This window comes from Podarcis vaucheri (genome assembly GCF_965113315.1).
Source record: "Podarcis vaucheri genome assembly, chromosome: 12".
Taxonomy (NCBI): domain Eukaryota; kingdom Metazoa; phylum Chordata; class Lepidosauria; order Squamata; family Lacertidae; genus Podarcis; species Podarcis vaucheri.
In genome coordinates, this window is record NC_138750.1 from 53,450,967 (window position 1) to 53,464,826 (window position 13,860).

General features: G+C 41.3%; 1 protein-coding gene across 2 annotated transcripts in view; it reads right to left on the reverse strand.

Moving 5' to 3' along the window:
- Nucleotides 1-2,881: 2,881 nt before the first annotated feature.
- Nucleotides 2,882-13,860, reverse strand: part of ACTR3B (actin related protein 3B) — a 36,060-nt gene continuing 25,081 nt past the window's right edge. Inside the window, exons 8-12 of one of the 2 annotated variants that reach the window (XM_082192541.1) lie at nt 13,271-13,444; nt 11,657-11,749; nt 6,284-6,409; nt 4,881-4,964; nt 2,882-3,901 (exon numbers count right to left, since the gene is read on the reverse strand). In XM_082192541.1, coding sequence (XP_082048667.1) covers nt 3,596-3,901; nt 4,881-4,964; nt 6,284-6,409; nt 11,657-11,749; nt 13,271-13,444 — 783 coding nt within the window. In that variant the 3' untranslated portion in view covers nt 2,882-3,595. Of the gene's footprint in view, nt 3,906-4,880; nt 4,965-6,283; nt 6,410-11,656; nt 11,750-13,270; nt 13,445-13,860 lie in introns of both variants that reach the window. The other variant, XM_082192540.1, reaches the window with a different exon arrangement.

The window sequence follows — 13,860 nt, forward strand, 5'->3', positions numbered from 1 at the left end:
TAGTGGAGTCTGTAACCTGAAGCGTATGTAACCCGAGGTACCACTGTACTGGGCTACTGGGTTTTGTCTGGCACTACAGGGGAGCACATATATATTCAAAAGTGGATGACAACAACTGGAGCACGAACAGTATGTGTACAGTATTTCAGTGTCTATCTTTATCCTCCCTTTTCTGCCTCAGAAGGATAATATTCCCAATGGATCCTTAAAGCCCAGCACACCTTCATACATTTTGCCTTATGATTGTCCAGGTATCTTTAGGTGATTTCCCATCAATGCTGACTGAAATAGAGACTGCAGGACAACTTCTATGCTCTCTTCAGATTCCTGCCAATTCCCCATCCAGTCACAATAGACTCCACAAGCAATTTCCACAGAAATACACCTTTTATGGAGGGGAAAATAAACCGTGATATATATATATTACTGCAATTACACTCATGGGACTCAGCTATACAGCTACAAATAAAATGTTTTAAGTGTGTTTTAAGTGCAATATACAATGTGACACTAAATGGCGATGGGGAGCCTTATGGAAAATTCAATGTATTTTTTTTAAAAAAAAATGAAAAAGCATTTTCAGAATGGTTTTTATGTGTGTGTGGATTCCACCTTGCTTTAAGTACCGAAGAGCAGAACTGCAAGTTTGCACAAACTTGAAATCTAGGGAAAAAATCAAAGTACAGTACTGATTTTTGGATTTTGAAGCTCTGCTAAATGATCCTACTTTCTAGCTTGGCAATAATGCTATACTGTTAATACAACTGAAAAGCACTGCTGGTCTTTGTGTCATACACCTAGTATCCTTTTAGAATGACTCTTCTTTGCCTGTTATCTCCACGTCCTGTATTTTTCATTTGGTTCATTTTTCAGAGTTGTGCTTTTTTAGGTGTTCTACTGAAGATTATTTTAAGCTATCTAAAATGTTTGCAGTCTTCCTCAGTTTTGTGTCACCAGCTAATTTGCTAATATCCCTTCCCCTCAGCAGGCTCACTAATGAAGATACCAATACTTAATAATAATAATAATTTATTACAATAAATAATAATAAATTATTTAATAATAATAAATTATTTAATAATAATTTATTAAATAAATAATTTATTATTTATTAATGTATTTATACCCCGCCCATCTGGCTGAGTTTCCCCAGCCACTCTGGGCGGCTCCCAATCAAGTGTTAAAAACAGTACAGAACTCCACCTTGACCAGACTATTGCTGATTACTTCTTTCCAGTTTGGTGTCAAGCTTTTACTACCTATTGAAAATATATTTTCAATCAAATGTACATGTAGATTGTTGATTTTTATGCAGTCTACCTTTCCCAGACTGTGCTACAAGAGTATCAAAGTGTTTTTTGAAGTTTCTGACTGCTTCGCTTTGCTCCCACAAAACTCCTCTAACCTTCCCTTTCCCTTCCACAAAGCCCGTAACAAAAATGCATTAAAACAAATTCTGTTCAAAAAGAAAAATCGACATCACTGGTCACAGGCATACCAGACTGTATTACTTCAGCAACTCCGACATTATGTAATGCTTTTCAATTAAGCAGAAGATTATACATTCCTGCTTCCATCCCTTTCCCTAGTGGTTTTGAGTAAGCTTTTCGCTCTGGCATCTTCAGACACTCGTTTGGCAGAACTGCGGTTTTTTCCCAGATGAGAGAGAACAGCATGATCATAAAGAATGAATTATTTACAGATCAGCACTTCAAGTCACGTCAAGGCTTTGCTAATTGTATTTAATTGAAAGTTCCATGGTGAGACATATGCACAATGCTCTTCAGATTTATAACAAGGAAACCCAAGACATTTACTAGTGAGATAACCCAATGGATAGGCTGGTGGGATGGAAAGCCAACCACCTCTAATTAACAATTTAAAAAAAAAAAATCCAGCTCAAATTTGTTGGCAATAAACTATTTGGTGTTCGGGAGTTTGCATTCTTTAGGATTGTACGTTAGACACAATGGGTTAGATCCTGACCGAGTTGGTTGCACTTAGTGCCTACTGAAATCAATGCAACTTTCTACATTGATTTCCATGGGAACTAAGTGCAATGAAGTCAGGATCTCATCAAGAATATATGTGTTGGATGTGTTAACCAAGGACACCAATTCACCTGAGATTTGACCGGCAAATGCAGGTTATCTCTTCTAACATAGGACAGGATTTCAAAGCTCCAACAACTTGGACTTCATAACTTTTCCTGAATTCTTATGGTTGTCACTGAATGTCTTCAGCCCATGTTTTATGAAGAAAACATTTGTTATGGGAATTATACAAGTATTATTTCACTGTTTCTTGCATATGACCAGAGAAAGACCCAAGGAGGAGCTCTGGAGGTTTACCACCTTTTGCATAATTCCCACATTTGTGCATAAATATACAATAAAAGGCAGTGGGGAGAGCAGGCTTATTTACAGTCATTTGCACCCAATGGTTCCTTCTGCCCACGCAACCCAATTTTCCCTGATCCCTGTACCTACTGCAGACCTTTTTGCCATATCCAGTGGGTGTGGCAATTAAGTGGGTAGGAGGGACCAGCAAAAATAGTGGGGGGGGGGCTCCTTGCATGAGTGGAATATGCTTTCCGCTACTGCTTACAACCCACTATGTCAAAGTGCCAACCTGAGGTTATGTATTTACTTTAATATAGCAGCACCAACAAACCAAATCTTCTACATTCTTCTACTGCTACTGTTGGTACACGAGAGATTATCAGTAGGACTGATCTATTTATAGTCATAAAGCTTATATCTGTGACCCCCGGGCATGCTCTTTCCCAAACGTATAGGGACAAACTAGCCCATTCTTGAGCAAATGTGGAATTTCCCAGAAACGGAACCTTCAGCAGGAAGCAATTTAACCACGAGAACAGTTATCTGTGTGAACATGTTCACAGCTTTTATTTGATCAGTAGCCAACTACTACTCACTAGTCCCCAAATTAAAAAAAAGAAAACACGAATTCAATAAATAGCAGTAATAAATGTCATACATTACTTTCGGAGGCTTAAAAATTCATCTCACTCACATAAAAAGCAGTACCATTTTCAAAAACACACTTACATACTCAGAGAGAGCCTCACTGGGTTACCTTCTAGCTTCACCAAGGCATTCCACTCTATGCCTCAACCAGAAAGTGGCATCATTCCCACAATCCTCATGCATCGCTAGCTCTTTGTGCTCACTCAGAAAACCCACCCGATAATTGTCGTAAAATACAAAATTCTCCAAAATAAAACATTTGTATTGCAAGGTTACAGTACTTTTAATTTTTCTACAAACTAAGGCCCCATTTTACAATCTCATCTGTTCAGGGAAGACCATGAATTCTCAAGAGGACCCACTGAAATTGAAGGGGTAATTTTCAAGCATAAAATCTCCTCCTTACATATTGGGCTGCAGGGCTGAGATCAATGCAGGAAACTTTTGAGCACTCTTCCCTGTTCCAGAAGTTTTAAAGCAATTTTGGCTTTTTTTTTTTTTTTTCCTTGGCCTCTGTTTATCCCTGCAATTCCTGTTTCCGCCATCTTCCAAACAGGAGCTGCCCCGTACGTCTAGAAGCTAATGCTGAGGAGAGTCTCAAATCGTCAGCATACGTGTGACTTTTGTTCAAAAGGTTCTGGGTTGTCCATTTCATTGCAATGCATGATTCCACTGCACACGGTAGGACTGAAGTCTTCCTCCCCAAGGCAAGCGAACATCCACACTTGTGTTCTGATATTTACACAAAGTGCTTTCTTCTCCTCGCCAGCAAAAGGATCTCCATTAGACACAAGAGCAGGCACCACCATACGACGAGAATTAAGACATAACTCCAAAGACAGGATTGTGGCGGCAAATACCAGGACCGTATTCCTCATAATCTTTCTTGGTGTGACATACTTCAAAGAACTCTGACTGAGAAAACAAACAGAGAAAGCGAGGTGCATGCGGAGAAGCAAACAAACCAAGATTAATAACAAAGCATACAAAGCAAGTATGAAACAAGTGTGGTAAGTGCAAAATAAGATCAATCAATGTACAGTGGAACCTCGCTTTTGGAGCATCTCAGAAGCTGGATGGTTCAGAACCTGAACGCCAAAAACTCAGAAGTGAATGCTTCCAATTCCAAACGTGCCTTGGAAGTTGAACAGCTTCTGAGGCACCTTTCTCCATTGAAATTGCTGACCGCCCATTGTATCTCGGTTGTCGAACATTTCGGAAGTCAAACCTCTTCCGGAATGGGTTACGTTCAACAACCAAGGTTCCACTGTACTCTAATTCCCCTCTTGGATGTTGGATTGGAAACAGTGATAGTAGCAGAGAGATTGGACTTCGGAAACAACAGTGGCCAATTGTCTTGGTTTCAGGCATACATATACACAAACACTCCAAAATGCATTGCTACCCTCAACAGCCCACATTACTTAACAATACAATACAATTCAAGAGAGATCAAGGCATACCTTCCTACAATTCACCACAAATTATGCCATAATGAGTAAATATGAATGTAAAATTTCAGATCTGTCCTGCAAAATTGAACGAAACAGAAAATAAAAAGTGGTGCCCTCCCGACATTTTTGGAGTAAAACTCCCACAACCCTTGACTATTGGTCATGCTGGCTAGAGCTGATGGGACTTGAAGTCAAACAACATCTGGAGGAAAGCATGTTGGCTACCCCTGAAACAGAAGACAGTAGAGCTCCATATGATAATGCAAAATAAAACAATACCCAGCAATGGAAAGAACACCAAACGAAAGCTAATCTTCTAATAATTCTCCTTTATCTAAGGAGAATTATGCCACCGTGCATGGGATTGGAGGAGATGGCCTCCAATTATTTTCCAGTAATGTTATTCTATAACAAAGTGTTTTCATAAGAGACATACTGTTGATGCAAGCATTGATCCTCCAAACCAGACTGCATAGCGCTGCATAGGGTGACTTATCACTTGAACTTCAACAGGTTTGGGCTGAAAAAGCAAACACAACCAGCAGTTCAGTATCATCAAAACACAGCATGACCTTGATTAACTGAACCTGGTCAGAGCAGCAACTGTACCTTGATCCCAGATAGTTGCTATGAGAGAAGGGAAGGAGAATTCTGAATGTCCAGCTATGCAGAGACAAACAGATGTACTGAGGCTGGAACAGATTACTTATCCAGCATTCATGCCGCTTGCCCTGTCTGGGTCCCACACCTGTTGCAAGTCCCCACTGCTTCAAACAGTTTCTACCTCCTCTCCTGCATAGTTGGCACATGCCAGATCCAAGCACCTCAAAACACATTCTCAGCTCCCCACCCATGCATCCCACCTTCTTGCAAAAGGATGCTAGAATCACAGCATTGTCATCTACAGTCCAGAGGGAAATGGACAAGGAAATGCAGAAGTATATCCCTGCTTCTATCATTTCTACACTGTGGTTCCATTTTGCAGGTCTAAATTTTCATATCAGCACCTCCAACTGCTGAAGAGACCTAGTTCAGTTATGAACCAGCAACACCTTGCAGTTGTGGCAAAATGGAAACTCTAGAGAACAGATATTGGAGGAATGAGCTAAAATGCTTGGGGGGGGGCAAAGAAGCAAAGCTATATCTGGCACTGCTGAATATATATGATGGTCAGAAACAAGATCCTCCATATTAAAAAAAAATTATGTTTATCCTGGTGATGGAGAATAATTGGTGGTATAAGGGAGGAAGTATAATGGAATGGTGTAGTTATATGAGGCATGTTGATTTCTTAGAGAAATTAACAAAGTGCAAACACTAAGGAGGATGACTTTACAGGTAATTGGTATGGCTTTTTGCAGCAGGCTTGAAATTCTTCGAATATAGCACTTGTTTTGGTCACCCATGGCACACTGTGGAGAGACCCGTGAGGATAAGTGGACTATTAGTTATTGGATATGGGGACTATTTCTGTATTTCTTTGTATTATTGTATTTATCATGTTATTCTGTTTTTGTTGTTCAAACAATAAAAATGTTTCCAGAAAAGAAAAGAAAAGAAAAAAAATTCTAGAGATCTTCTGAATGCTGTGATTCCTTTGGATTGGGAAAAATCCAGAAACAGTCAGAAGCAGTGCTCATCACATCACCTCCTCAAGTGCTAGAGCCAGTTAAAGCCATTTCCCCTTTGCTGCAGCATCTCAGGTCTGGGCTTTGGCTTCACTAGATGCTTTTAGTACACTAGTAAAAATGTCATCTGATTTAAAGGCCTCATTAACAGAGCTACATGTGCACTTGCTTTGCTCGTTCAGGCATTTAATAGACAGTAAAACCCGTTTACCTTTATCCGACCACCACTGAGCTCTTCACTGGTTTTCAGTCGAGCATCTACGACCCTCTTCAAGTCTCTCTGCAGCCGGCGCCCAAAATCCCTGAACATTGTGGATCCTCCTGAAAGAACCACATTCTATAGGGCAAAGAAATGGAACAGTTTTTGCCCTTTAGGCTATATGACCCAGGAGCAGCACTAAGCACATGGCAATTCTGAGATAAAGCGCCATGTCCAAGGCCACTGGAGGAAGAACAGGGCACACATATGCTAAAGCCAGGTTACATTTGGTCATTTGGAAAACTGGTCATGCCAGTGGCCATAAGCCACTGTGTAGCCATAAGCAGACAACCAGCTTACCAAGCTATCAACTATAAAATGCTGCAAGTTTACAACACGCTCAAGGCTGTTTTGGGGTTATGTAAATCTACCCTTAGCCTTAACAACACAGAGAGACTTTGAAAATAAATACGAGGAAAGGGATTGCAATCCTTAAAGACCTAAGACAGACCTGCCCTGCCTCAATAGACACAGAAACACATGCAAGGTCAACTAAAAGCCTGAAGTTTCCAGCAACTGGCATAGAAAAGCATTCCACCTTCAAGTTCCCTGGAGGCAGAGCATAGCCTCTATCACGGCTTGTAGTCATTGACAGAATTGCCCTCAAGTAATTGTTCTAATCCTTTTTAAAAAGCCATCCAAGTTGGTGGCCATTACTGCCTCCTGTTGGCTTATCTCATACATGGGGTGATTTGCGCTCATGAACAGCCTCCGTCCTGTATACCTGAAGGAACATCTCCACCCCCATCGTCCAGCTCAGACACTGAGGTCCAGCGCTGAGGGCCTTCTGGCAGTTTCCTCGCTGCGAGAAGTGAGGTTACAGGGAACCAGGCAGAGGGCCTTCTCGGTAGTGGCACCTGCCCCGTGGAACGCCCTCCCAGCAGATGTCAAGGCAATAAACAACTATTTTACTTTTAAAAGACAACTGAAGGCGGCCCTGTTTAGGGAGGTTTTTAATGTTTGATGCTGTATTGTTTTTAATATTCGGTTGGAAGCCACAGAGAGTGGCTGGGGGAACCTAGCCAGATGGGCAGGGCATCAATAAATTATTATTATTATTATTATTATTATTATTATTATTATTATTAAGGAAATTAACCTCTTCCTCCATGCCCAGTTCTTCCAACACTTTATTGTTTGTGTATCTTCAAATATTGTATCTTCTGCATGTTTTCCTTATTCTTAAAATACATATGACTGGGGGAGAAAGGAAGGCACTTGGGTCTCCCATAGCAACAGCCTGTATCTTCTCGGACAAACCCTGACTTTTGAGTGCCATGAGTCTTAGTGGCATTTTTTTTAAGTGCTCTAAAAAGTACAGAATGTATATGTATTGTGACCTAATGATGAGAGTCTGTCTGCACCCGAATCGTCATTATTCCTCACTCTCCCCCTTGTGCTGACCCATTTTCTTATCAGCAAAAGAAGTTGAGCTACCCTGCCATCATTTCAGCACCTTGCATGCTGCAATCTATATTCTGCAGTTTTCACTGTGCTGCACAATAACATTCAAGTAAGTATAGTCCTACCATGAACTAAGGGCAGCTTTTGAAAAAGAGCACCAGTTGTAGTCAAAAGAAATACCATATTTCATTATTAGGCAGTACAGCCAGGTGAGTCATGTTGATCAGACAGTGCCACCTATCTATCACGGTCAGTTTTTAAGCTAACATCTTTAAACAGCCTTAATGGTTTGAAGGCATTTCTTTAATCAGCCTTCACAGTTTAGGACCTTTGTTTTTATCCTGCAGACAGTATGTACTGAAATAGCATCATGGTAAGTGTTTCAATAAGGCAATATACCAGTGACTAGTAAATCACTTAAACAACTCTTAAAATTAGTTGAAAATATATTAAACATATTAAATATATTATATGGAAGTTTATTTAAAGTTTTTATTAAATCTACTACTTCCTTGCATCTTAAGGCCTTCCATCGCTGCAGGGAGCCTCATCAAGGTCCTCGGCTGCTGTGGGGAAGCGCAGCACACCCTCCACTGCTGCGGGGAGGTATGGCGGGACCCTATGTTGCCACTGGGAGACTCAGCAAGGCCCTCCGCTGCCACAGATATGTATCACAATATTGATATTGTGATATTTAAAGGTAAAGGGACCATTAGGTCCAGTCGTGACCGACTCTGGGGTTACGGCGCTCATCTTGCTTTACTGGCCGAGGGAGCCGGCGTTTGTCTGCAGACAGCTTCCGGGGTCATGTGGCCAGCATGACTAAGCCGCTTCTGGCGAACCAGAGCAGCGCACGGAAACGCCATTTACCTTCCTACTGGAGCGGTACCTATTTATCTACTTGCACTTTGATGCGCTTTCGAACAGCTAGGTTGGCAGGAGCAGGGACCAAGAAACGGGAGCTCACCCCGTCGTGGGGATGCGAACCGCAACCTTCTGATCGGCAAGTCCTAGGCTCTGTGGTTTAACCCACAGCGCCACCCACGTCCCCATTGTGATATTTAGCTGGTGATATATCGTAATGTTGAAAACCAGGTATCACCCAGCCCTAGCAGACTGCCTTTTGTCCAGCAAGCCAATAGAGCTATTTAAGTCAAATATATTGATTTCCATCACATTTGGACTTCAGAAAAGGAAAACTTCCCAAAACAGAGGAGCTTGGTAAAAAAGGGAAGTTGGCAAAAAGAATGGGAATAAGATCAAATCTCTCCAGAATGGTGTTGGGTGAGTGAGTGTCAAAACAACAACAACAGAAGCTCAGCTAGAATGCATACTGCAGCTCAAGAAAGGTACCACTGAGAGCAAGAGGATGCCAGCATGGCTAATGGGCAGAGTGAAGAAAGCTAGTTGAGGAAAAAAGGCTTCTATCTTCCGAACAAAAAGGAACATAAAACTCTGGCAAAAGAAAAGGAAGCAAACAATAAGGCATTTAAATTAGAAGAGCGCACCACGAAAAAAATAAGGGCCACCACTAACAAAATGTTTTAATATATTATGAGAAGCTTGAATTCTGCTAGGGAGGTGGCTGGACTTTTGGACAAAAAGGGAATCAAAAGTGTGCAAAAGGAGGAAAAGGAGATTGCAGAGAAGCTGAATTCTTCCAATCTGTCTTCACAGTGGAAGATGTATGACATATCCCTGTGCCTGAACTAACTTTCTCAGGAAGGAAATCTGAGGAACTGAGGCAAACGGTTATGACAAGAGACAAAGTTCTAGGCCTTACTGACAAACTGGAATTTGAAAAATCACTGCATCCAAATGGCATCCACTTGAGAGCTTTTAAGGAACTCAAAGGTGAAAATTGCTGATCTTTTAACAAAAAAACCCAGACACCACCGCTGAGCAGGCCCATCGCACATGTCCCATCTGCTGTATTTCAAGCAGTGCAAGGTTACAGAGCATGGTTACACCCATGGTGTGTTTCAAAATTGCATCAGTCACCAACTATAATAGTATCTGATCACTTAAATTTCTTTTTTTAGAAAGAAACAATTGATTTTCATCCATATGTTTCCTTTAATGTTCAACCTCCCTTGTTCTATTACAATCAACTACAATTCCAAAATAAAATACTATTTAAATTGTGCAATTTTAATTTTATTTTTAAAAGATAAGAAAGTACCCAAAATGAGGGTGATTAGAACCCTGTACAACTGGGGAGAGCTGGAACACTCTTGAGATGCAGAATGCAGGTGATCATCTTTGATTACTGCCTCACATGGCCAGCCATGTTGAAAAGAGCACAATTTTGTCAGCTGAGTGTAAGAGAACATTGACTGATGCTCAGAAAGCAGCATAACAGGGAAAAATATGGAGCACTCCGGGGAAGATCTAAGTAATTTAATCCCAGTTGGAAAAGATTTAAGAAAGAGAAACCAACGGAAAGACAGAAATTAATAAAAGCAGACTTCAGCTAGGCTCCCTGCTATGGAGAGTGCAGTGGGACTCCCAAATACAGTGTTTAGCATTTAAATTACTAACATACCCTAGAAATACAAAAAGGAAGGAGCCAGCAGGGAAGGAGCAGCACTCTTTGTTATTACCAGAGTGCTAACAATCAATTTCTTCTCAGAGAATCCACATGACAATAAGGCTCCCATTTTCCTTCAGTTCTTTTCTCTCAGGGTTGCCTCCCAGCTTATTTTCCTTCAATTCTTTAGACACATCTAGGGAAGTAGCCAAATAATACCCAGAAACTGGCATCATTAATGCATGAATAGCCAGACAAGCTAAGGGCTGCATCTTCAACCAACACATAATTAGCTTATACAATTCACAAACATCAGTGGGGTTAGGTACAGGAGAGAATTCACAAACAAAAGCTAGCTACCAGATTAGGTGGCTTTCAAAACCTATTGCAGAAAAATTCATGGAGGGGAGAGGGATCCATCTGCAGTCGTTACTGAAGCAGAATCTCCACAGACAGTGTATGTCTGAAGTGTCTGCTATTTACTAAGTTTCTCGAAAGGTATATTTACATGGCAAATGCCAGATCTTGCCACACTAAGGACATTCTGATGAAAGTGAGATGACTATATATATAAAAAAGAGTCTCATCTAGTATTATCATGCTAATGAATAGCTTGAGAACCAGCCTGTGGAAGTCGAACCTATCAAAAGCACTCATTCTCACTTTATGTCTACACAAACCTTCAGGAACTTTTCACCAACGTTCTTACCTATTTTTAAGGGAAATAAATGCAGGAAGTGCCTCTCAAAGTTCAAGTTTTCCCCAATTCCCACCCCTGGCTGCATTTGGATGGTTGCAGCTTAATAAGCCCAAATATGCATTCCCTGCTCTCCTCTTCCTGCAGGGCACATCAACAGAGTGAGTTCTCCATGGAACCATAATTTTCTGTTTTGTCCAAACAGAAAACTATGGTTATCACCTTTGGAATAAGTCAGGATGTGCGAGATGATTTCTCCCGCCATGTGATCTTTAGATGATGAGTGGTATACGAACGTAATAAACAATAATAACACAATCAACTTCTAGGGATTGCAGTTGGTTAATATTACTTGTACTGCCAATCTATCACACCAGCAAGACATGACCACTGCTCTTAGATATTAAAGGATTAAGGGCTTCTGTCACTTATAAAACTAACTGCTTTCACTTTTTGTTCATTCGTTCTGGGATTTGTACACATAATACGCTTTACAGAGGCTCCTCTGAATCTGTGTCAGAGGTGGCTCAAGCGTGGTCCTCCAGATGGTGCTGGATTAGAGTTCCCTCCCATCATTGATGACCACTGGCCATACTGGATGGGGCTGATGCCGTCCAACAATATCTGGAAGACCAAATGAACATGCATTAAGTTACCCCCTCCCCCAAAAAAGACACACACCCCCAAACTGTACCTTATATAAAGGGCGTCGAACATCAATGGGGCAGTTCTGTACAACGTCATCAACAACATTTGAAATGGATTCCATAAAGTCTGGATTGGCAAACTAAAAGAAATGTAAGTAGAAACACGGGTGATGGGTTCATTATATGCACACACAAGCAAGGCTGCGGTGAAAAGGCTAAAGAGACATAGTTTAGAGGACTATGTTAGCCCGTTGCAACAAGAAACATCTCAGAGTGCTGTGCCGCAATGAAGACTGACAAGGTCCTTTTGCAGACAACAGCCTACTTCATCAGATCCACCCAAAAGACAAAATTGACATTGGCAATAGCACCTCCTTACTGCTTAAACCTCACACGTGCGGCCACAGCAGTAATTAATACCATTTGTCTACCACCAGTTTGTCCCACAGATAATCAGTGGGTGTTAACTTTCTTTCTTTTTTTTCATTTTCATTCACTTTGTTTGTATGTCGTTTTCCACACATGAAAAAATCATGCTCAAAGCAGCTTTCAACAAAGAAAGCAGGAACGCTTTAAAAAACAACAACTCAGTACAAAAACAATTTTGTAATAACACAGGGGAGCGACAAGTAACTTCTGTAATACATTGGCATCAGTGCAGCCACCACAAACTAATCTGCAACAGTTATAAGTTAACATAATATGTTAATATCATATCATGGAAGAAGTGCTTCTTCCATGGCTTATACAACACTTAATACCCATTCCTAGTTGTTCTCAGTATAGAGACTGCAGGAGATTAAGGGCTAACTCCCTCGTGTTACCAGTGTTACATGGTAAGTTCCCCTAAACTAGAAAGCAAAGAGAACTGTTAATAACAGTTGTGTGTGTACATTTAATTCTAATGCATCTTACTATGATTCAGCCACAAGGTGGTGCTCTCTCACAAGAAGTGCCATTACATTCCTTCCTAATATGACTAGGACAATTATTACTTTTAATATTATTGTTGTTGTTGTATAGAGTGTTAGAGGAGGGGCAGTACCTCTGGCGGGGGGTACATCATGCTCCTTCTGGGGTAGCCTGTCCACCTGGCCGGTTAAACCAGGTGAGGGTAGCTGATGGGTCTCAAACCCCCAGTGAGTCAGGGGCCTCCCCTGCATGCAAAGAGACACACCGGTGGATTGAGCAGACAAGACCAATAGTGGGTCTAACAGTCGAGAAGGCAGGTTTCTGCACATACTATAGAGGGAAGTGAGGGGTAGATGGGGCTCGTCAACCTGGGAAGGGAGCCCATCTAGGAGAAGGAAAGCTCTGATCATAACCTCTTATGCCTTGCAGGGTATCTTCAGGAGAAGAAAAGGATAAGGAGTTAATCCTACACAAATCCGGAGTGGAGTCCCTAAGGTGCTTGGATGGTGCCTTGTACGCCTCCTTCCAGCAACTCCTGCAGTCAAGATGGTGCCAAAGGCATTGCTTTCTCTGAGAGGAGGGTCTTGTCATCTGGGCAGCCCAGGACCTCCATACACTCTGCCCTGGCTTGTGTCCCAGAGAGCTCACTCCAGTGCCACTTTGGCCTGTCTTCACCCCCTGAGGCACACTCCATTGTCTCTCGAGAAAGATGGATGCCAACAACATGCACTACTACAGCAGACTCTTACCTCTGGATGAAAGAAGATTTCTGGCCCAAGAAACCTTTCATAACCAACATCTATGATAAATTTATTTTTGTTGATTGAATTGATGCCTGTATATTGCTTTATCCACTTGCGTGGATCTGTATCATACTTGGCAAATTCTTTCACTATGTCTGGACAAATATAACAGTACTTTTCCTATGAAGAAATACAAAGATGAAGAAACACAATTATTTTATTGAATTAAAGGGATAGGCCATCTGAATGCAATAAGGTCTCATTCCCAATTAAGTGTACATCTGTGGCCTTAGGCATGCAATTGAGAAGAGACACAGCAGCATCCAAATCAGTAGGAATCTGTCTTAAAAATGCTACAATCAACTGCTTGTGAGCAAATGGCACTCTGTGCTTGTAAAGAAGCACTCTCCTCTGGCTGATCTGTAGTCGAAGAGAGAGAATATCCCTTGCAACACAGCTATATGGGAAACACCAGTGGGAGGGTTTGCCATCTGAACCAAAATTCAGGGTCTCAACCCCTTGACACCCATAATAAGCACAAGTAAAAAAAGTGGAACTGCAGCATATCAGACTGCCTGTTTACTCAAAATATGATC